General features: G+C 37.4%; 1 protein-coding gene across 12 annotated transcripts in view; it reads right to left on the bottom strand.

Annotated features, from left to right (window-relative positions):
- Positions 1-25,703, bottom strand: part of foxp1b (forkhead box P1b) — a 251,941-nt gene that overhangs the window by 25,476 nt on the left and 200,762 nt on the right. For 8 of the 12 annotated variants that reach the window (XR_009064346.1, XM_057845264.1, XM_057845258.1 and 5 more), the window contains 3 exons: positions 20,579-20,729; positions 12,611-12,797; positions 2,395-2,502 (listed from right to left, as the gene is read on the bottom strand). Coding sequence is in view for 11 of the 12 variants with exons in the window: in XM_057845264.1 (XP_057701247.1) it covers positions 2,395-2,502; positions 12,611-12,797; positions 20,579-20,729 (446 nt within the window). In the remaining variant the exon portion in view is untranslated. The remainder of the gene's footprint in view (positions 1-2,394; positions 2,503-12,610; positions 12,798-20,578; positions 20,730-25,703) is intronic. The other 4 variants (XM_057845259.1, XM_057845257.1, XM_057845262.1 and 1 more) reach the window with 1 other exon arrangement.

The following is a 25,703-nucleotide window of genomic DNA, read 5'->3' as shown; positions in this document are numbered from 1 at the left end:
TAATGCCGGATTTAGTTGAAAAAGTAAGAAAACTGTACGGCATACAGACAGGAATGATTGTCTCAGGAGTGATTTGTTTGAAGATTCTAGGTAATTATTATATTTTTTGTACCATGCATGTGTTTTGAAACGTTGTGAAAAAAATCAGTTGGAGAAATTAACTGCTACGGACTAGCATCGTCCTTCGACATATTTTCGTAAAATAAATGCTACCTGCTCGGATTGTTTGCTTTTAACCAAGAATCGTCCCTGTTTTACGTCCATATCTATAAAGAATTCAGGGATTTAAGCATTTATTCACAAGAATTTTCACCGGTAAAGCTCTGTTTACATCAGGCGGCTGCTAGCTACATTCACTAACAGACTAGCTTTGTACTTCGACATATTTACGTAAAATAAACATTAACTGCACATTTTTTTTTCTTCTTTTAACCAAGAATCAAGACTGTTTTACTTCTATACCTATAAAGAATTCCGGGATGTAAGCATTTATTTACAATAATTTTCACCGGAAAAGCTCTGTTTACAACAAGCGGCTGCTAGCTACATTCATTAACAGACTAGCATCGTACTTCGACATATTTACGTAAAATAAACGCTAATTACACTTTTTTTTTTTTTTTTTTTTTTTGTGCTTTTAATCAGGAATCGAGACTGTTTTACGTCCATATCTATAAAAAATTCGGGGATTTAAGCATTTATTCACAAGAATTTCCATCGGAAAAGCTCTGTTTACATCAGGCGGCCGCTAGCTAAATTCACTAACAGACTGGCATTGTACTTCGACATATTTACGTAAAATAAACGCTAACTGCATGTTTTTTTTCTTTTTTTTTTTTTGCTTTAATCAAGAATCGAGACTATTTTACGTCCATATATATAAAGAATTCGGGGATTTCAGCATGTATTCACAAGAATTTTCAACGAAAAAAGCTCTTTGTCTTTGATTCCACTCGGTCAGCTTTGACGGCCTTGCCAACAATGCAGGTCCCCTATTTATCGGCCCCGCGTCCTGTGTCTTGTCAATACATTATGAAGTCTGTAAATGTTTTTTTAACACTTCAAGTGTGATAATTATGATATTAAAAATGTTACTGTCCCACAGAATTATTTTAAAAAAAGAATAAAGTACAAAAATGCTTGTCTTTATTAAATGCTTCATTGGGTGAGTCCACTCAAATCCGCTCAAGCGGCTCACTTCCACACAATGAGTTGCCACAGCAACTGTTTAACAATTTAAATGATGATTGATGCATTTGGTGCTTTCACATTTTGGCTTTCAGGCATCTCTGGCAAGATCAAACCTTAACGTCTGTCAATCATCATTAACTTTAATAAGCAACTCCAATGCACTCCCTGACCAAGAAAAGGTGCAGGAAGAGTGGGACTGCATGATCGGATCAGGACAGTTCATCTGTATTTATTTTTTTATTTTTTACTTAAAAGAAACAAAAATCTGTGATGGACTGAGGGCACAAAGTTTGAAGGGAAAAGTGGCGAGGTTCACTCTATTGACCAAGCATCAAACTTTGACTCGTCTCTGACACCTTTGTGCCTGTGTCTGTTGAGAAACTGTGCAAGTGCTTGTTTTTGGATAATGGAATTGTGTCATATCTTGTTTAAAGTAATACTAATCCGGGGTGACAGTGAGCCATTGATCTGCTGCCACAACGCAGATGTTTTCATCCTCTCCGTAACCATGGTGCTGTTATGTGCTGGATTAACGAGAGCGCACTGCACACTAGGTTGATAAGCAAACGTGGGGTCTCAGGCAGAGAATCGTGATGTAAAACAACAACAGTCTGCGCTTGGCTGAACAGAGTTTAATCTGCTCCTGAGTTGTAATTTAAAAGCAGGTGTTTTTGTCGAAAATAAAGTGGTACAACTTCATACATGGTCAAACATTGGCAGTAGAACACAACGATGGAATGGACTACAATTATATTTTGTGGAACAAAAAAAGAAAAACAAATAAATAAAACATACTAAGGTTAAAAGAAAGACAGAAATAGACTACAAGTCAAGGAAAGCAGTCAAAGACAAACAACAAATCCCCATAGTCCGATGACAAGGGCAAACATGCAGTGCGCCCAAAGTGTGGCCTGCTACGGATAAACATCCTACGGTTGTTTGTTTGGGAAAAATGGTCCCCATCACCATGGGAACTGCACTTATCACAGGAATTAGAGGCCCATGGCGTCCTCCAAGGGAGACTCGGGCTGTGTACCCTTGTCAAGAGAGGACTGTCCCAGGCACCCACTCAGGAATAACAACTAGCTTTTGTTACCGTGCATTTGTGTTGAAGGTGCCACAAAACATGTCAACGACTTAAAAGGACATACACTTCGAACTTTAGAATAGAGCTGTAGCTCTGAGTATATGCTTTTTACTTACTTCAAGAATGAAGGGAAATCGTCGAACACCGCTTCACATCCAGGCCACTTGCAAACACCGTGACCATAGAGAGGATGGCTGTGGGGGTGGCAGTCTTCGACTGTGGATCTAAGGGAGATATGCAGATGAAAATATGGAACTAATTTTTTTTGTACACAAGCTGTGTGGTCATAGACTCCTTCACTCACTTTTCTGACCACACAGGTACACCATAAGTTCACGACAACCATTTATGATAAATTGCAATGTTGAAAACTGCAGTGTTTCTATCAATCAATACAAATGCATAGAAACCCTTGGTTGTAAATAGAGTAGCTCAAAGTTTTTTTTTTTAATGCATTCCTATAGATAATAATCATGAGTGTAGCTGTGTGCAAATGTATTGCTATTGACAACGTTATTGGGCGGAAAACACAGACAAGGCTGGAAAAGCAGTTTCTGCTCTTGCACCCCTCTTTAAAATAAACTGCTGCATTTTAAGCCAAAAGAACTGTTGTGTTTGATAGAACAATATGTCTATATGCTGCAATAGCAGATTCTTGGCGCAGTAAGCCCCCGAACTATTTTTAATTTGTAAGTTTTACCCTGGAAATCCCCATTTACAGACGTCGCGCAACCGCTTTTGTTTCAACCTAGCCAACCTAGCCATAAAAAAAAGGTAAGTAATCGATCATAATTGATGTCTAATACAGTGGTACCTCTACATACGAAGTTAATTCGTTCCAGGACCTTGTTTGTAAGTCGAAATGGCCGTATGTCGAGCAGGATTTTCCCATCAATACATTGTAATTCCATTAATTCGTTCCACAGCCCCAAAACCTATACTAAATCCTTAAGAAATGCTGTTACTATTGCAAATAGCAATTAAAAAGAGCAAAACAAATAAATTATGAATAAAAATCAGAATAATTGAATATATAATAATAGCAACAATAATAATAATAATTATACCTGTAATAATGTAATTACAATCGGGTTTTAATGTGGCGGACTTTTTTGCTGTACCTGAACGCACCGCGTTGATTTCTCTCACAAGAAAATCAGCCGTGCGTCAGTCTTGCGAGAAAACAAAGAAACTGTCAAAAATCGTCGTATTTCCAACATGTCGTCGGATGTAGAAACAAATGGCCAGTCAAATTTTACGTCGGATGTCGAAAAGATCTTGTGTCGAAGCGATCACGTCGAGGTACCACTGTATTTAGTTAAAAAAATAAAATAAAAGGCTTTTTATTCACTTATTCAATTATTCACTCGCATGTTTTAAACTTTTAAAGAATTTACGTCACAATGAAAAAATTGCCGTCTGTAAAAAAGTCACGGATATCTACCTCATAACTATCGCTTAAATTGTATTTTTTTTCATCATTGTCGCATTTCCCCCAATATTTTAGATGATAAATAATCGATCCAAACAAAGAAACAGAAAAAAACCACTTAATAGAGTAAGTATATGAAAATGAAAATCTAAACCACTCGCGACCCTTGTTATATTACCATGTTTCACCCATAAAATCCCCAAAAATCTGGCTGTGGCCATTCACAGCTGTGTCTTCATACATGCTATATGGAGTTTTTGGATCGAAAAGAGCTAAGTATGGGATAATATCTCGTTAAAATCATGGCGTCTTTAATTATGCTCTCGCGTGCTCTCACCTCCAGTTAGTTTTGCTGTTTAAAAAATAAAAAATTCTTTAAAAATGCCCTCCTAGTCAAAAATTTTCTTCCCCCAGAAAATTGAGATTTTAAGCTTTCCAATGATGTATCTCACATGCATATAGGACAACTTTGAAATTTGGCCAAATTGCGGTTCTCAGAGCGGAACTTCAAGTCACCTGAGTGTTTTCCGCCATAGATATATTTCTTCTCATGGATTTAGAATCGTGTGTTGTTTTACACAAACATCAGTTCAGAATGAATTGTCGAAATAGCTAAATTGGGCATTTTTTGTGCGCTGACTGATATAAAGGATGTATATGTAAAGGATCTGCCACAGTGAGAAAAGCAACAATTACACTACTATTCAGATCGAGTGAAAACATCCACATCTGGTATGCATTGGCAGCAAGCATTTATTTAAGTAGAATCGAACGGAATAGGATGAACATTTATTTAAAACACCTAACTTTACAACACCTTCCATCTGGCAAGATGTGTAAAACGAATGATAACCCCAATTGGTGCTTGAGAAAGTGGTCCAGTGGGGAGGCTACCATGAGAGCAAGACAGTTAGCCATATGGAAACAAGCACTATACAAGACACAGAACTCTCAGCTACAACAGCCTGGGGGACTGGCCTACATCGCTACCACCTGTGCTCCTTTTTGCCCACTGGTGCACTTTGCAACTGCTTCTCACCTCAGTTGACGGTTTCTACAACAACAGGCCCTACAGCAATTGTATTGCAATAGTCGACACAATTTATTGTTTGATGTGTCTTGAAAATTGTTATAAAATATAGGTATCTTGAGCAAATAAACTTGTAAGTATTCCTCTAGGGTTCTCTGTTTATCTGAGCTATAGTTATAGTATTACTTCTATTTTTTTCTTTGTACTCTACATAGCTAATAGAACTTGATTGTATTTATCTTGTTTGATACTGACATTGGAACATTTTATGGCTGTCAGTTATTGCATTGCTGTTTGAGGATATTCATCAATGTGCTAACAACGGTTTTGGACAATCAGTCATTCTTTTTTTTTTCCCCCCCAGATAATTTTTAATTAAGAAAAATATTTTTATAGATTCAGCTTCTAAATACAGTAGTACCTCTAAATTCAAATTTAATTGGTTCAAGGACTTGGTTTGTAAGTCGAAATGGTCATATGTCGAATGATATTTTCCTACAAGAATACATTATAATTCGATTAATTTGTTCCACAACCCAAAAATTTACGCTAAATTCTTAATAAATACTGCTGGTGAAATTACAAATAGCAATTACACTTAGCAAAACAAATAAATTATAAATACAAATCGGAACAATAATAATAATAAAAATAATAGTGACTAATATTATTTAACAAATTCGGTTCTAATGTGGCGGTTGTGTTTTGCATGCTGTTCCTGAAAACACCGTGTGACTGACAACAGAGTGAGAGAGGTGCAGAAGAGTTTTTACTTTCTCTTTTCAAGTTGTTGCTGGCGTCGGCTACGACGGACAGTAGCCATGTAGTGTTGTACAAGTTTTGAAATAAATAATTAAAAACCTGACGAAGCTGGCGACTTCCTTGCCGATGTTATAATAATAATAACGGTCACCTTAACTTCGAAAGACTGGCGAACAGGTCGGAGGAGAAGGATCGTAAACATATTCCAGCCATATTGTCGAGCCAGTTCACTGACATGCACACCATGCTCTATCATTTCCATCTTAATTTCTCTTAATCTTTTTCACCACCTGCACTAACCTTCTTGGGACCCATGTTGATTTCTCTCACAAGAAAATCCACTGTGCTGCCATCTTGCAAGAAAACAATACAATTGTGACACTGTTGTAAATCGTTGAATTTTGAGCATGTAGTCATACATTGGGGAGAACAAGTATTTGATACACTGCCAAACCCATTGGCAGTGTATCAAATACTTGTTCTCCCCACTGTATGTCGAGACAAATGGCGAGTCAAATTTTACGTTGGATGTCGAAGGAATTGTATGTCAAGGTACCACTGTAGTTTAATGTGTATTTTTTACGTGAAGTTTTTAACCCAGACAACCATGTCATCGTGTTCTTTTGGATAAGCAGGAACAGAGAGAGACGAATATAAAGCCTTCGCAGTACTGTTTTTATAAGTTTTGATGTATTGTGTAAAATCATTCGCATAACAATTCCATTGATCTTTCAGTTTTATCAGACCGATTCAACTGTTATGGCCTCAGTACTTCACCTACCATATTCCTATGTCTTTGTTGTACGGCTAAATGTTTAACATGTCATATTGCGATGTATGAATGGAAACAGAAGAAATTGCAGTGCCAAGATTATTTATGTCTTTAACAAATTGCTTTGCTATGGTTCCCAAGCTGTGGTTACTGATGACAGTTGGGAAGGAAAATGGGCCAAGTGTATTGAGAGTCTCTTACAAGTGTATAGGGAATTTGTCAGATAACAGATCCGACACATTTAATTTTAAATAAGCAAAGTGGTAAATAAAAAATAAAATAAAAAACTAACAGACTCACAAGGGTATTTCAATCACATATACTAATGCACAGGTTGAATGAGCCCTCCCATTTTATGAGCCAGGGTATTCAGAGACAGAACCCTGATCATAGCCTGTTTGCCAAGTGTGCTTCAAGACAATTCAAAGGAGCAGCACGTGCCGCGGCTTCAGCGTGTCAAGACAGCAGTGATTGAATTTCTCCTCCTTCCTTAAGACGGAAGTGCAAATCCGATGAGTGATTCCTGAGGATGCACTTAAGGTTTTAGTTGCAGGCGTCGTTGTGCCTGGCCAGATTTTATATGACACATGAAACTAACTACATGGTACTTAGGGCCTGCTGTAAACCAATCTGAAGTCAGTCGGGAAAATAGGTCCATCAGAGGAGAGGCGTGTTTCTGTTGCCTGACAAAAGGGCTTGCAAAACCTCATCAATTAAAAGTTCATTAAGTTCAGCGCCGGCAAGATGAGTGGATGCGCTCCCTTTACAGCTAGGCCATTTTGTTCAGACTGACTTAGATTATTATGCAGTTGTTTACTCAGATTTACCTCGAGTAATTCTAAAAGAATGCGTTGTGTTTGCATTATCAAAATAAAATACTGTTTGTAATCTTGATGGAGATTTAAATTAAACACGTTCAGGCAATGTCTTACCGTTTATGCTATACTATAATGTATCAGATCATTTTAATTTAATCATATCTATCACCATGTGCAAAGCACAAAAGATCCCTCTCTCTCACATCATCTTTCCCTTTATAATGTAATGTCATTAATATTTCTGGTCTAATCGCCTTAGGAAGTACATATATGTCATGCCAACGCACGCAAAGAAATACTCTAACGCTACTGCTGGTTTTGTAGACAATTAATATACAGTGGGGAGAACAAGTATTTGATACACTGCCAATGGGTTTTCCCATTGACTGTGTATCAAATACTTGTTCTCCCCACTGTATATGCATGTAGGTATTATTACACTATTTCCAAAAGTTTTACGCTATCATTTATGTTGGATAGATTGAGGGCTATATTAATTTTTGAAGGGTCCTGTTCAGCTGCTTAGACATGGAGAACGGTGAATCTGAGTGTCTTTAAGGGCTGGAGGTTTTAATGTGCCACATCAGAGTTTGGTGTGCTGCTGTTGTGGTTGATTATATTGTGCTGTTTACTCAGAGACTGCCGCCCACAAAAAAGGGTTTACAGCGAAGAAAGAGAAAGAAAAAAAAAACAGAGGGAATATTTAACAAAAAAAAAAAAAAAAAAAAAACATGATTAAATATAAATGCCATCTAATGTGAGTGGCATTGCAATCTCTATATGTACTCGAACCAATGGGACATAATGTGGGGAGGGGATTCCAAAGGATAATAATGTCAGATAAAGTTTTGTTAATCTTACTTTAAAAAAGTAATTAATTACAGTTACAAATTACTTCTCCCCAAAAAAGTATTTGAGTTAGTAACTCAGTTACCTGAATGTAAGATAAATTAGTTACTTGGGAAAGTAACTGCTGTTACCTTTTATTGTTATTTTTTTGCATTCCAAAACAAACAAACAAACAAACAAAAAACATACCGTAGTAACCTTTGCTATGTTTGGAAGTCATTTAATGTTGTGAATCAACCGTTAAAGTTGTTAAAATTGCTCCCGTGATTGCATTAGTTCTCTTCCGTCTACTTTTGACATGTGAAAGTTTTAAAATTGTTTTATAATTCAAAGATAGATTCAAGTCAAGATTTTGCAGATTTAGGGGTATTTTAGATAAAAAGTTACTTAGGTTTGCTAGGTAGGTTCAGTTTGCATCTAGGTCTCTATACATATGTTAACGCTGCTGTGTCTGTCATTTTGCATCTAGTTCTATATACATGTGATATCTAGCATCACACCGTAGCATCATGTGGGTGTAGTTTGTAGGCTATCGGCTACAGTCAGGTATTATTGGAGCCACCTAGCATCGCGTTTACAACGGCGTCACAACTTCCTTCCCTTCTCCCCACTCCTGCTCTGCTCTCTTGTCTCTGTTTGTCCGTGTCTCTCACTTTTCTCGCGTCATTCAACCAACGTAGTAACGTGTAGTGACGCACACCTTTACATCGTGGTTAAAATCCCATCCGTGCCACATTTTTCCAGAATGTGGCTGCGGTCCGAACTGTCAAGTCCCCCAAATTGGAATTCATGCAGCAATTAACATCAGCAAAGAGCGAGAGAGACCGGGTGCTACGACAGTGGTGCAGCTGTGCATTAGTGTTAGCGCCTAGCTCGAAGGAAGCTTTTGAGGAAGGAGCGGGCTTGACAACAGTCATAAAAACAATAAAATGGGTTAAGGATAAGACTGACAATGCTTGGTTTTCTCTCTGCTCCAATGCTCCTGCGCATGCGGGCCAGTTTGCTCAGCGCATCTCGGACTGCGAATTAGAGCGGATGTGTGATACTTTAACAGGTTCAATGGACAAAGGCAGTCTGAACAAGTAGGCCAAAAAAAACAGATATGACAAAAAATCGGAATCGTGTTTGTGAAAAGTTGATAAGAATGAAAGTTTCCTATTGTACTCCATAGAAAATGCACGTGGATCATTTTTGACCCACTTGTGGAAGCTTAGGGTAGTAATACAAAAATGACAATTTCTTAAAGGGGATGTTTCGGCAAAGGGGGTGTGAGACATCAATAGAACCGTTATGCGCCAAGATAACAAATATTGATAAAGTTAACAAAAAAAATCAATCACATTAATGAGCAATTATCGAAAATAGATCGAAAATGACGAACACTACCGAAAGTGTTCCGGAAACAGCCGAATGGGGCGGCGACGTCACGACAAGTGATTGAAAGTCGAGGCGGAGCTAGGTGCCATTGTTTTTTAACGACGAGAGAGTAACGTTGGGGTTTGTTTGACCAAAACATCACAACAATGGTTCAAAACTGCTGTGCTATGTGGTGTACAAATAGTTGTTTATCGGAATATAGTATCCATGAGTTCCTGAACGCGAAAAAAAAAGCTGGACTACACAGAAAATGGGTAAAGTTCGTCCGTGCAAAGAGGGCTAATTTTCTAGACACAGCCTCCGGCACGCTTTTCTGTGGTGCGCATTTTCCAACTGAAAGCTTCTCGAACTATGGACAAGAGAAATCGGGTTTTGCTAAAAGATTGCTGCTCAAAGGAGATGCGGTGCCGACCATAGATGCACAGCCACCTAAATGTCCCGAGATATCAAGAGAGAGACGATGACTGCTAAAGGAGGCTAAAGCTACGCAAAGAAGGGAGCAGCCAAGCTTGAAATGGCCAGAGTGAGTACTCTTTTATAATTAATAAAAAAAAATGTCACGCCTTTGGATACAGGACTCGACACATGTATAAATGATCGTTCGTAAAATATATAGAACAAATCCTCTGATCCCGTTCATATTTGTGTCTGTTGGCAGAGCGAAAAGCTATGATAGCGCAATAAATTATAATTATTCTATGCATTCCTTTATTTTGCAGTCACGGTGTATCAGCTTCACAAAAAGAAATGCTAAACAAATCATTGGTGTTTCCCACACGATCTGCTGCCGATGTTTCATCAGTGTCATTGCTCCCCTCAATGACCGTTTCATTACGCTGCATTGGCGTTCGTTTGGGCTCAAATTGGTCACCTATAACACCGATTAAAGCTTTGCAACTCTCCTCGTCACCATTAGATGAACATTCGTTACGTCCTTCTACGTCGGATTCGTCGCTGAAACTAGAAACGAAATTGTCTGCCATCATCGCCGCCATTCAGTATTAAAGCACTGAGCCTTTTTCTTGTTGAAGAAACAGCCCTCACTGCCAACTCTGAATTCTCTTTTATTGACAACGAGCGGTGTTTCTTCATGAGGGAACCTGGAATATGTGCAGGACGAACACAATGCATCAGCATAAACAGCTCAAAACACCCCTAATTCTCCCCACACTAGAAGGAATTATATTGATGCAGACAGGCGCTGCCCCCCTAGTGGCCGGTGGCACTCTCTTCACTTGACGTGACGTCACGCACACAATCTGCCAGATCTCGGGCGCCGGTCGTTTTAGCTTGACAATCGAGCCAAATTTCTCTCATTTTCTTGTGTGTAATTACACGAAGTGGCATGATATGAATACAAAAGGCATGCGTTTATGGATAAATGATGGAATATCAAAATTTTCCCAGGGCGCTACATCCCCTTTAAAATGTATAAAAGAAAATCATCGAAAATTTGAATGGCACTATATCAAAAACATGTTTTTTGAGGAATACCTGGAATATGAATTAATAACAATTTTTCATTCCAAAGATATTTCAAGAAAACAACCTCACCGGGTCATTTTTGACCCACTTATGCATCTAAGGGTTAAATGCACATCAGCTAAGGTGCTCATATTTATGGTGACAGTAAATTTCAATTGGGAGTGGCGTTAAACATCTTGAATCGTTAATATTGAGGAAATCAATATTTGCAACATCGGATTGTAAGATTAGTTTGAGTTAACTGACACCATAGCCTACAGTGCTAGGATTTCAATCTTGGGCTCATATTAAAAAAAAAATGAAATAAATAAAAGGCAAAATGTTGGCTTGCCCCTTGAAAACCTCTTAAACAAAGTCTAATATATTTTTAAATATTTCTTGATCATGTTAATTTGCTTTATTTGAAGCAATGATTTACTTCAATTTGTATCTGCTATCTACTGTATATGACCAACATCTGTCAAAGAGTCACCTGTTTGCTTTCTTCAGCAGATCTAATATACTATGACAACATTACTCGCATGAAAATATAGCAGCTGAGAACGCTGTCTTCACCTAAGCTTTCGTGCTAAACTGCTGCTGACATCTTCTTTAATCTCTGACAGTCTGCACTTGCCAGCTCGAGCGCTATGTCTTCTTCAAGGTTCCGTTGTTTTTCTGCTACTGATGTTCACCTTGTTTGCTCACTTGTGACCATGTGTGATGGAGTGAGTCAATATCAGTCCCTACACACACATGTGCATCCCAACACATACTGTACAAACCCTAACACTGAATGAAACATTGAACGTCTGTGATAAGATTATTCTCTTCTGTATGAAGCTTTGCAGTTCGGATTGTTGATCTTTGAAAACATGGTAAATATGTTATGTCTATTAAAACAACAGAGTGTATCTATCTAAATGGAAAGCCAAACTTGAAAAGACATAACATACACCACTGATGAATCATACCGTTGTGTCACATGCTAAAAGCCCCTCACTCCGCTGACACACCCATAACAAACATTTTTTTAACCTCTAAAGGTTCTCTGTAGTGTCTCTCATAGTGTTAAATATGTTGTTTTTTCAACATCTCTTTCTTAATGACACATTAGTTTTGATCAGTCAGTCAGATGTTATGCAATGAGATCATTGTGCCTGAGGGCTCCTCACGAACAGTTCAAAGATCAGGAGTTGGTGCAAGAAAACAAGCAAATGTGTAAGATGCCAAATTAATTCCTTCCCTATGACAGAAACACATCTTTTGAAGCATATAACATTTACGGGTGATCTATTTTGATTTTGAAAATGTGATCACACTCAGTAATCAGCAGCTTTTTTTCCCAGTCTGATCAATTTGGTCAACCAGGCTCATGATACGAACAAGAAAGTACTCTGACGCGTGTTTTTAGCTATAGATTCACTACTAATGTGCTGTCGTGTTCTCAAAGAAACGCAATATATGAATGACAGCAAGGCAGTCTTGACCTCCTCATGAACACTACTGCAATATTAAATGAAATATACATTAATTATAAACACTCCAAAGCCCATGAGGACATTAGAATTTGTAGAAAGTACATCGCATAAGCTCTCCGACAATGTCAGTGTGTCCTCACTTGTGAGATATCGGCCATAAAATTACACTAAGTTTACAACAAAAAATCTGGATTTGTAAACAACAAAACACTAAACCTATTGGTCAATTAATATATTTATGATTATGTTAAAGTGAAATATCTTGGTGAAGGCAGACCATTTAAAACCGCTTTGATTAGTGCATATAAATGATTTCCATAGAAGCAGACAAAAAGAAAGGGGCTTACATTTCTCTCTTATGACTCATGTACTGCCCATTGGTGGGGGTATGCTGGTTGTGGAGGGGATTCTTTGGCAGTGCCGGGGAGGAGAGATCGAGGCCCCGGTGGCCGTTGTTGCTGTTGTTATGCTCCTCCTTTACATGGGCATTTGTTACCTCCTTCCATAGCTGTTGCAGCTCTGCTGGAATCATGCCTGAAACAAACAAATTGGATAATAAACTCAATTAGCAGCTAATCCAATGCTCTTTTTGCCATTTAATTAAATCATTTGTCTGTAAACAAAACCGTGTATTAATTAGACTCTCAAGCAAGTACTTCTATCCCCTCTCCAATTCTCCTGTCATCTGGATAATGTTTGTGTACACAAATCCCTTGTACTCACGCAAATTTCATGCCCAGAGTAAAATAATTAGCATTCAGACAAGGCATGAAATCTGAATAATGGCCATCATGTTGTGTAGTGCGCACACAACAATAAGTTTACAACAGCGACAGTAGAAAACATCCACCGTGCCTCTTTGAGAAACAGGACCCTGGGGTAATATTCTCAAAAGCGCATTAATGTGCAAAATACTTAAAGCTCTGCACCGCCTCCAATTGACACAGAAGACTTAAACCTCATTTAACAAGTCAAGCATACTGCAGCTAGCATCGGTCTTTGAAAAAATAAATCCCTTGAAGACAGTGTGATGACAACAAATTTACACTCTATGTGTGTGGTGGTGTATTTCTGCATTGGACTGACAGGAAACTTGGAAACCAGGGGGTCAGGAGTTTGGATTAGAAGGCATACTAGTGTTTTTAATGAAAAATAAATACATAAAAGAAAGAAAGAAAGAAAAAATACTAGGCTTTCTTTTGGTATTGAAATAAAAACGGAATGCTAATCATATTGCAGGCATGAAAATGGGTCAGGGGTTAAAAAGGTGAGAAGGGTGTGGAGGAAATATGTTCCGGTACACTGTACAACTAGGGCTGTCCCAAACGACTAATTTTCTCCCAATTAGTTAGCCGACTATTTTCACGATTAGTCGACTAATTTAGAAAAAAGAAGAAAAAAAAAATCCCTTTTTTAACTAATTTAGAAATCAAATTTTTGATGATGCTAAGTAATCCACAAAAACATTTTGGAACACTTAAATTCTTTATAAAAGTACAAATAAACACGTAAATAACAAGAATAAATCACAAATAAACAATGAGATCAAATGCTGATAGCATTAACTAGTGCAAAAAATGGAATGTAAACAGATTAAGAACACTGACTTCGCCTTTCCAACATGATTCAAAACAATTCTTAAAAAAAAAAATCTAGCATCAATATTCTAATGTTATAGTATACTATTATATATATATATATATATATATATATATATATATACATATACATATACATATATATATATATATATATAGTAGTATATTAATTATTAATTGCCAATCAGATTTTTCATAAAGGGTGTCATTTTAAAGCTATTATTAGTTTAGAATCTGATTTCTGAAGTATGTGGGATTAACTCCAGAAATCGTTATATATATATGACGAACATGACATGCTTTTATTTTGAAATGTCCACCGGAAGTACGTTTGCTAAACCTCTACCCGTAAGCTTTACACTCCGCAAAAAAGCTCTTTTTGTCTTTTTTTCTCATTTTTTTCGTTTGCAAATGCTGTTAACCAGCGATTTTTCATGTCTGAAGTGTCACCTTTTAACCGCAAGTTTGCGCTTTGGAGAAGACTGACAATGTTTTTTTCAGTCTAAAGTAGGTTGTCTTTTTCCCCATTAGCCTCAATGTAGCAATGCTAACCTTTACAGTGTTTAATATAGATGTGTTTCCTTATTTTGCATGTCTGAACTTTAATTCTACAGCGTGTTGATGACCAATAAACATCTTTGAAAGGAACTGGATCTCATATGCCATCAGCACGCATGCGCGCGCATGGCGATAAAACGCAGCTGTGAAAATCAACGCCCTCATTTTTATTTACCGTTCGATATATGGACTCATTGCAAATCGCGACAGGCTTAGCAACTTCAATAAAACGTCGTTAGTTAGTTAGATGGACTTAAGATCTGCCAGCTTGTAACTGTCTCCTATAGTCTTCCAAAATTACAACTGGGTGACGGCGCTGTAGGTGTTCATTCACGGCCGACGTGCAGCCAAGCTCGGCATTGAAGAGACAGGACACAACAGTGTACCCTCTATTGTTTTGTTGAAATAAGTCAATGTTTTGGCCACTCTGGAGCGCTTTTTTGACTTTGTGCCACTTTCCCCGCTTGCATACCAAGCGGCTGACATTAACCCCCCCGCCCCCTTAAAAATGTTCTCCTCGGATCTACACAATTCATGTAGGTCACCCCTTTTTGACTTCAAAATGGCGAATTTTGCCGAAAGATGAGACATTTTCATGCCTGGTATTTAAATAAAGACAGAACAACCTAAAATGCTAAATGTGTCAAAAATATGGCTATTCATATTGATAATATAGTCAAGTAACCACACGCAGAATGAAGTCCTTGCATACAGTATGTGCTGAGCAAAAAAAAAAAAAAAATCCACTCACTCAACATTACAATTAATTAAACCCATTCTCAAAATGAGCAGTGTTAAATGAAAGATGATTTGCACATGCTTATCTACTTGAGGTTATAGTCTCCAAATCCCCCTCCCCGTTTCTCATCACCAGCTCTATAGATATCAGAAGTGCTCCTTTCAAGCACCAAATTGTAACACATTGTATGCTAAATGCTTAGTCTTAATTTATTCCTGTTGTGGAAAATAAATGTGAGGTGAAGATCTCAGTACGATCAGCAAAAATATTTTTAATTTGATAAGCTACTAAAGATTTTAATTATGCTGGTAATGGAGAACATTGGCCTAATGAGGCGGAGGACTCCAGAGAGACGCAAGGGCTAAGAAGTGTGAAATGAGTCTGATAGGATTGCTCTAAATTCATACTAGATCGTTTGCATATCAAAGAGCAGGAAATTATTGCAGGACATATCAATAACCTTTCCACGTTCCAAGGAGTGTCTTTCCTCATTCAAATATTTCAACACGTTCCCTCTTATTCTGCTTGCATGTGTTTTCCCTTATTCCCTTCAACGCCTTGGTGAGTTCTAATCGAAGTGCACGCCCATGACAGGCAAAACATGCTTAATATCGCTGCCTGTGTTTTAGCATGCAAATCCCCTGCTTGCCGATTTACAAATGCATTACGCATTGAGGTTTTTATGTTGCAAAAGAGACATAGAGGAAAAAGTTATTTTTCGATATTCTTTTTGAGAAGAAAAAGAAGGTCATTGTTGATGGTTGTGTCCTGCACTTAGACAGCAGGAACAATCATTTTCCCCCCATTTGGTGCCCAGTGACAGTGGGCAATGTATTTTTAGCCGATGTGCTTGACAGGGCGGCCCACACTGGCTCAATTACCGAGCAGTCCTGGTGACCTCGACACGACTGTTTACTCGGATGAAACCACATTGGATAGACTAGGCTGATGAGCGAATGTATCCCCTTCTGGATTTGGTTTTACTTCTCGATTCTCTTACACCTTGCCATTTTGATCACACTTAACTCAAAAAAGGATTTTACACAAATGACAATAAAATGTCGTTGCACAAATTTCCTTTATGTTTGAACAATTGAGTTGCTTTTGCAGATTTTTCCATTTGATTAAAGTGGGACAAAATGAAATTGATCGGTAAAATCCTCTTTCTTGGTCAGGCAGTTTGTCCGCCTTTAAAATGCTGGATTGGTTTATCTTTCCTCTTTCCATTTTTCAACACAGGTAATCCACTCATTACGATGGGAAAATACAGACAAGCATGTAAAAAATGTATGTTGTTGGGACACTTGATTGATCACCGGCTTCCCAACTCAATTTTACCCGGCAGGTAGCTCTGGCACTGAGACAGGCCGGGCACTTCAACCTCTTCCTGTCCTTGTCCCCCTGTACCCAGGTGACCATGTTCAAGCAAGCAGAAAGTTGATTTAAGGTTCATAATGACATCAGTTGCAGGCCATCATCCTAGAAATAAAAAATGGCCCCCAGTGCTCTCAGCTCTTTAAACCAGGCTGTTACTCCTCGCACACAGTGCCAGTGTCATGGGGGGACAGTGACATTGCTATTAGTTTATTGTTCCGTCAGGCTGGGACCTTACTGCACCCCTGTTTATGTTGCAGTAATCACTGGCCTGCTGATATGCACCCCTAGGCCTGAAATATGTCCTGCTTTTTTTGCTGCAGGAACCATTACCAGTAACCTACGGCTGGATGTATCAATCACTGACAGGTCGGTTGTATTACCTACAACTGTCCCTGATGTGCCGCTGTTCTGTGGGCACTTCATGGCTGGCCACATTCTTTGCTTTCATATTACCGGCAAATTTATCTTGTCACCGTCCCACTGGCCTCTCAGAGACAACTTAAATGATGTTGTGCCGCAACTAGTCCTCTTGCAGAGGGGCAAGATGCCACCATGTGCATATGCTGTTGTGTGTTTTGCAATTAAATGAAAACACAAATTCAACCCTTCAACAAAGGGAGAATAAAAGCACTGGTAACTCTTTATCAGGGCAAGTGTGTGTAAAAATATTTGTGCCTGTTGTGGTGATGAGAGGTGGGGGGTGGGTTTTATCCTTTCAAGCAAATTGTTATAATTTATAACAAATATCATCTAACTGCTTTTAAGACTTTGAACGTTAATGTCAAAATAATTTCGGTCACAGAAACGAATACAGACGACGCAATTCAAAATTGTGTTTCACTCAAATTTGTTATCCAAACTCTAAAGGCTTTGACTAAATTTCTACAGACAGTTGGAAAGCATCAATTAAAATCATTTGATAAGGATTTCATTCTAAGAAAACAGATGACACAAAAAACTGATGCAATACACGTACAAAAAATTATTTTTCTCACCATTTTCTGGCTATAGAGTTAAGCCCCAAATTCTTTACATACACAGTGATCCCTCATTTTTTGCGGTTAATTGGATTACAACCTGCCGCGATAAGTGAAAAACCACAAAAGAGCACAAAAAAAATGTGTGTTCAATGTATTTATTCAGATTTAGCATTGGAAAGAGATACATATAAGACATGATTTCTCCACTTTTTTCCCCCAAATTATAATAAAACTTTCATGTATCTAAATATTTTAATCAATGATTTTTAAGCACTTCTAATGTAAGGATTATGATAAGTTTTAAACATGTTACTGTCCCACCGAATTATTTTTTTCACAAACACCGAATTATTTTTTTCACAAGAACAAAGTACACAAATGCTTGTCTTTATTAAATGCTTCATTGAGTGACTCCACTCAAATCCGCTCAAGCTGCTCAATTACACATAATAATTGCCACAGCAACTCTTTAACACGTTAAACGATGAATGACGCATGCGGCGCTTTGAAGTTTCAAACTTTAATGCCTGTCAATCATCGTTAAGTTTAACAAGCAACTCCAGTGCACTGCCTGACCAACTAAGAGCAGCAGGAGGGAGAGTGCGACTACGTGATCGGCTCGGGATGGTTCATTTGTATTTATTTGTTTTTTAATTGGAAAAAAAAAATGTACGATGGACTGAGAGCGCGAAGTTTGAAGCGCGAAGTAGCAAGGGATCACTGTACTGGCAAAAGTAAGATAAAGTGAAATCTACTAGATTCTTTTGACAGAAAGGACAAAAGATATTAGTCATTGAATATCCAAGCTATGAAAAACAGTGTAAATAGTGAATTTAGATAACATTCTTCACATTTTCTTCACACGCTTTCCTGTATAATTTTTTTTTTTACCCAGTCAACAATTAATGTGCAAAATTTGCTCAACTTTCAGAAGCAAAACCTCTGAGTCAATTACCACAGAATCTGACCAGTGTATGAATAATTTGAGGAAATGAACAGTTTCTTGCTTTACTTATGGAGGAAAAAAAATACAAGACTGCAAGCTATAGCTTCACAAAATAGCAACACGTTATAATGAGCGAAAGAAGAGTATGATGCCAATTTATTACGCCTGAGTTTAAATCAATGATCACTGAAGCCCAGATAGAGCAGATAAAGTCATCACTTGCGACCCAGTGTTAAATGCATGGCGAATATTGTAGATTAGATCACAGCACCATAGGCCAAGTCCACTGATGCATGAAAGAGTTAAGTGATGTGGAAAACAGAAAGGTCATCAATAACTTCAAACAGTCAAGCATAAAATGCGTTGAATAAGAAGACAAACGGGGGACTGAAACAGTAGCTTAAGTAATGTAACAGCTGTCAGAGGCACAGAGTTAAACATCAATGAATTGTGAGGATAAACTAAACTCTTTCTCTAGTTGAGCCAAACAAAAATTAATGACGATGCCACCTTCAAGAACGGATCCCCTGAGCTATTAATAACATCTGTTTTAATAGCATTAACTTAAGATCAGTGGCAATAGAACGTTTTTATTCAAAGAGAGCAAAAGTTTTGATTTTAGCCACTGACAAAAATATTTTAATAGTTTTCATTGCAAGAATTTTATGACTTTGAGTACTGCTTTGCTCACAAAAATTGAGCTCGATAATACATCAGCTCGGTGATCAAGTAATACTGTTAAACTAAATGTAAAATGAAAGGTAACGTTTAAGTCTACACACGGATGCACACAAACATGATGCTGCATGGCATTCATTTATGAGACGATGATGACACAGAATAAACAGGATGTACTGGGGCTGTTGCAAAAGCTCCTAAAAGTACAGTATCTGTTCATATCGCCCGTATAATGCTTTACTCAAAGGGTGTGTGTTTGTTTGCTAGACATGTGACACAAAGCAATTCTACAAAGCACACTCAACACAGCAGCGCTCCACGCCCGTGCCCGCGGCAATTGCCTGCAAGCGGATGAGTGATTCCATACCCAGTCCAAACAATAACACGACTGTACAAACGTGTTTGTGTGTGCCTATTACCTAAGCACCTCTGAACCCTCCTGTTTTTAATCACCCTTATCTTGTTATTTCAAAACTGTTTGTCTTAGCTGCGAATGAATAGTGAATGCCATGTTTTGAAACCCTTACGACAGTGTCTTTTGTCACAAGGGGACCAACTCCTTAACGAATAATAAAAGAATAAATAAAGACACAAACTTGTTGGCCAAACAGATGTAATGACTCCCGAACAAGCAAGCCGAATGATACTTTAGGAATGACAGTTCAACTTTGCCAAAGTTCTTTGCATGGTAGCTGCTTATAATGAAGTTTGGAATGGCTTAGGTGTATGATTACTGTTATTTTTTTATGTAGCCTACTGTACAATATTTTATTTTATTGCTAAAAATGTGATTAACAATAGAGTGTGCTTATTATAATAATGTAGGTGGATTCAGATTACTTTAAAACAAAATAAAAAATACTGCTGTTTTCGTCATGATTACAAACATGGCAACACTATTTTGTCAGGCTTCCACCTCAGCTACTTTTCAGAGTGACTCAGTTAACAGTGCTGCATATCTATCTAAATATGCTAAACTTGAAGTTTTCTCATGTCTTTATTCGGAACTGTACAAGTGAGGCAAAGTGACCGTAGAAAAATATTTGCAGCACATACATCGGATCGAAAGTTTTTAACATGTCGTTAAATCACTGCTTTTCCAAAGTTATGAATGGAGAAGTGAGTCGAGGTTCATCATGACTGACTCCAGTAATGCTCCATTTTATATGCAATTCAATGGGATAATGATCAAGTCAATGTCTTTTTCTCTTTTTTGCTGAAAAAAAAAATTGACATCAGAGGAGACAGGACAAAAATAAACTAAATTGCCGATACTAACTGTGTTTTTGTAAACTAAAACATTAACTTTAAACTCAGAAGAATGAATACAATATATAAATAGCACAATCCTATATCTCACTTTTTTCTTTTGATGACCAAGAGGTAGCTGAATACAACAGCATACTTATTGAATAGGTTTAGTGATATACTGTACTGACCATGCGCAAGCGACTGCAGCGGCAGGCCTGTTTGTCCAGGCTGGATAGAGAGCAGCCCTTGCCTCTGAAGGTTGAGCAGATGTTGTTGCTGGACCTGCTGGACCTGAAGGAGCTGCTGCTGGAAGGCCAACTGCTGTGCTGACACCTGCTGCTGAAGACAGACATTGACACTTTTAGAAAGGAAACAAAAAAACAGTCATTGAAACTGAAGAGCCAGAGTTAATATTTAAAGCCAGTACAATTAATTTTACTGAAAGGGCTTGTTGCGTATAATACCGTGATATCCTATCAGTTGGGAATATAGCAGTTCCTCTTTTCTAGTTTGGCAATCTACCAGAGACATGAATGGGTAGTTTGAAGCAGAGGTGGGCAGAAGAGCCAAAAATTGTACTGAAGTAATAGTGGTGTTACTTAAGAACAGGGGTGAAAGTGGCTAGAATTTCTTGTTGAAACTCCCCGACGTGAAGGTTGCCACAGAGGCAGAACATTTATTTATATATTTCTTTTCTTTTTTTTTTTTTTTTTTTGGGGGGGGGGGGGGGGGGGGGGGGTCTCTCAAACCTCTTAAACTACTGAAATGCAAAGAAAACTGTTTTAGGACAGTTATTTCTATAACACATACAAAAAACTGATTTTCATTCAAAATAGAGCAGGGCGGTAAACCGAAAATTTACCGTCACCGAAATTCTTAACGATGACCGACGTAATTTTGACCATGTCGGTAAATTCGGTAAATTAATAAAACAAGAAAATAGTCTTTTCATCCCGCTTTGATTCTGTGTTGTTCGTCTATGTTCATTCCCCTTTAAGAAAGCAGTGAATGTGCTTACGTAGGGAGTCACGTGATCATCAGGAAGCCAATCAAACAAAAGCCCGGTAAGCTAACGCTAGCAGCTAACGCTACAAGCAAAACGTGATGGAGTGTGGCTTAAGGGAGGTTCACCAAACTTTCAACCGACATTTAGTAGACTCTTGGTGGCATCCAGACGGGCTTTCACCCGCTGTCCTCCTTTGTTCTCACGATTTCCGGACATGGTGCTTTCTACTGGTAGCCAGGCTAACGCTAGCTAGCGGCTAACGCTACAAATGAACGTTATGGAGTCGGATAGAGGCTCTTATTTTGTATCTGTGTGTGTGATTCCTCTGATAGCTTTTGTGATGGTAAAGAATTCTGCATAAAGTACAATCCAACGGCGAAACTAAAATGACCGAGAAATGGCCCCAGCTATTTTTATTGTGCGTGCATTTATGAAAAAAAATGCACTGGGGGGGGGACCCTTAAACCATAAAGTAAACACTTGTATTTAATAATTATATCACAGCAGCCATTAACAATAAGTTGTCTTTTTGAAGTGTACTGTTCAAGCTGCAAGTCATTTGTGTTACAATTACATGTTTGCACAGGCATATTGATTTTGACAATGTACATTGTTCAAGTCAAACACGCTGTTATAAATGTTCATACTTGAATTCTTATTGCTTACAATACATTTTTATTAGGGCTGTCGAACGATTAAAATTTTTAATCGAGTTAATTACAGCTTAAAAATTAATTAATCGTAATTAATCACAATCGCAATTCAAACCATCTATATAATATGCCATATTTTTCTCTAAATTATTGTTGGAATGGAAAGATAAGACGCAAGATGGATATATATTTTCAACATGCGGTACATAAGGACTGTATTTGTTTATTATAACAATAAATCAGTTCTAAATCAGTTATAGAAATTTTATATTAAAACCCCTCTTAATGTTTTCGTTTTAATAAAATTTGTAAAATTTTCAATCAAAAAATAAACTAGTAGCCCGCCATTGTTGATGGCAATAATTACTTACACTATAAAATCAGTCACACCCAAACGCCAGCAGAGGGCAGCAAAACTCCGCAAAACACAATTAACAAGTGGGCCTTTCACTCTAGTGACATTTAAATATGTCTGAGCTGGGCAAGTGCGTTAATTGCGTCAAATATTTTAACGTGATTAATTAAAAAAATTAATTAACGCCAGTTAACGCGATAATTTTGACAGCCCTAATTTTTTATAAATTTAATGTTTAGACTGCATGTACAATTGTTAAATACAGTATATCAAATTGAATGCTGGTAAATAAATCAACAAGAAATAGTTAATCTGTATTTCATGCATTGATTCAGATTTTCAAATTATATAACAGTCCGCTTGGGCGAATTTATCGTCATTTATCGTTATCGAGATAAAGCTGCTCAATTTATCGCGATACATGTTTAAGGCCATATCGCCCAGCCCTAATTCAAAATTGTATTTTTTCAATGATTTGCAAAATAAAAGTTAACAAAAACAGCAATAAGCCCAACCACCATCTCCTAATTCTTATTCTCAATCTCAATTTTAACTATTTAAGAACATAATATATATTTTAAAAAATGAAGTTAATGTAAACTTTTTTTTTTTTTTTTTTAAATAATAAAGATATAAGTAACACACATTCAGAAAAATAAGTACAAATGACTTATATTACGCAGAGTGAAATGGAATATATTTTGAAGATATATATTCAAACATTTACTTTTTTTTTTTTTAAATCATAAGGAAATTAGTTAATGTAAACATTTACTTTTTTTTTTTAAATAATAAAGATTTAAGTCACATACATTCAGAAAAATAAGTACAAATGACATATTACACAGTGAAATGGAATATATTTTGAAGATATATATTCAAACACTGACTTTTTTTTAAAGCATAAGGAAATGGATAAGTAGCCTAAAATAAATGAACAAATAAAACAAAGTCCAAAGTGCACATTGACAGCTAATATGTTCTTAACCTCCCCATCAGAGTAAATAAAACTAAATATGATAAATAAACCTCATTAACTCTTTCGTTGCTCTTAAAGATTTGATCCATTTTATGTTGCATTGCCCCCTTTTTTTTGTCGCATCAATTCAACAAGCTTTTTTTTTTTTTTTTTTTGCTGTTCAAGAAAACGTGCATATTTGAACCAATCAGAGCTAACCATCTCTGCTGATCACATGTCAGTATGTCAGCCAACTGAACGGATAAATGAGTCCAGGTGTTTTGCTTTGCTGCGTGCAAAGTGACTCATCATCGTCAGACTCGGATACCTGCAGCAGCTGGGGAAACCTGAATGGCGTCCATGAAATAAAATCAATAATAAATATTGGTGGTAACGGATTACGCTACTCAAGCACTTAATTATGCTTGTTGTTAACACTTGTGTATATAAATCTGATGTTGGTAGATTTTTTTCTTCTTGGAGCTGAAATGCATTTGTGGCAGCTTAGCATTTTTTTTAACATAGCATTTTGACAGTTGCTTTCATATTTTTGGAATCAAAGCACCGTGTACCGGAACAGCATTCCGACCCTGAATCTTATACCGGAACAGCATTCCGGCCCTAATTCTTATACCGGAACTGCGTTCTGGCCCTGAAATTATACCGCAACTGCGTTCCTGACCGTTCTGGCCCACTTTCACCCCTGCTTAAGAATAATCTTACTCAGGTAAAAGTAAAAGTAGTCATCCAAAAAAATATACTCAAGTAAAAGTAAGAAAGTATTTGGTGAAAAGAATACTTGAGTAATGAGTAACATTGTGAGTAACTGCTTACAAATGTTTTTGTTTGTTTGTTTGTTTTAACAGTGTCTTTTTTCTCAGCACAAAGTTATCTGTATGAACTGCTGTTACAATGATACTGTACAATAAGTCAATAGCTCATTAAATATCCACATTAAGCCAAAGAAATACAAAAAAGGCATTGAATTCTGGCGAGAGAAAAAAAAGACAGAAATAAAGCATTATTAATCCAAGGAGCATGAGTTCCGTCAAGTGGAAAAATAGTTCCTAGTTTGAATAGTAAATACTTGTTCCATATTGGTTATTATTATGAAATTAAAAGGTTTTCCGTAGTCAATCGGTGCCAAATAAAGACTGGGAGAGAAGGTAAAATCTGCACTTTCGAGTCATGTTGAGGGCAGTGCGCTATGTTAAACACTTAATTTTTTACGGTGATTTAAAGACGCCACTTGATTGAAGAGGCTGGCGTGATCATAGAACGGCAAGCTTGCGTCTGATTGGTAAAATGGAGTCATTTGATTATTGTTCGACGTCTCATTGGTGAAATTCATCGAGCTATTTTTGGTATCGCTGGGGGAAAAAAAATCTAATATGTAGAATAAAGAGGAAAAATGTAACGACTCTTGTGTAGCCCAAAGTAGCATAGTAAGAGTAGCGTTTTTTCTTCACAAATCTACTCAAGTAAAAAGAAGGGCTTGTAAAACTACTCTTAGAAGTACATTTTTTCTGAAAAAGTTACTCAAGTAAATGTAATGGAGTAAATGTAACAGAGTACATGTAACGCGTTACTACCCACCTATGGTCTCAAGTAAACACTTGTTTATGAACCTTTTAAAAGATTTTTTTCCCTCCTTATAATGAACAATTTCAAATCTGCAAATTGTCATCCAACTTTAACAAATTTCTAAGCAACAATGGATCGACTAAAAATGTTTTAAACTCACTTGTGATTATGCTTATTGCTCTTTCTCTGCACACGTGCCTCACCATATGCCTCATCTCTTATGAGTCGTCCATAGACAAAAGTATGTCTAAGGAAACGGCTTCTTTCGCAATCGATAAAACAAACACATGAGTGTAGAAGGCCAGTGATAGAGCAAATGGGAGGAGAGTAGGGGGGCACTAAAAACTGTGCCAAGCCGTGTACCGCACCCAGTTGGCTAACACAGGATACATCACGCTTTGTTTACTTGTCACAACTGAGTGCATACAAAAAATGTCTCAGTGGCAAGCAGCTGCCAGGTCACTTGTTGGCAGGTCGGAAATAAAAACCAGATAAAATTCATGTGGAAAGGATGTAGAGTCCCTCGAGCCCAGCAACTTCTGGAATTTTGCATGTGTTTGGACATAATGAGGCCTAATTAAACAGAAGTGGCATCTCACTGGTTCGGCTATGGTAAAGGTGCTTCAAAGAAAAAAGGGTGAACTCATAAGTGAAGAACAGTAGCTAAAGATGAAATGTGTGATTTAATCCGAAAGATGAGAAGAGCGAGACATGACAAGGATCCCGGAGAGGATTCTAGGATGCCGACGGACTGTGA

The sequence above is a fragment of the Corythoichthys intestinalis genome, chromosome 9 (genome assembly GCF_030265065.1).
Source record: "Corythoichthys intestinalis isolate RoL2023-P3 chromosome 9, ASM3026506v1, whole genome shotgun sequence".
Taxonomy (NCBI): Eukaryota; Metazoa; Chordata; class Actinopteri; order Syngnathiformes; family Syngnathidae; genus Corythoichthys; species Corythoichthys intestinalis.
Note: the sequence above shows the minus strand (reverse complement) of the source record. Positions and strands in the feature narration are given on the sequence as shown.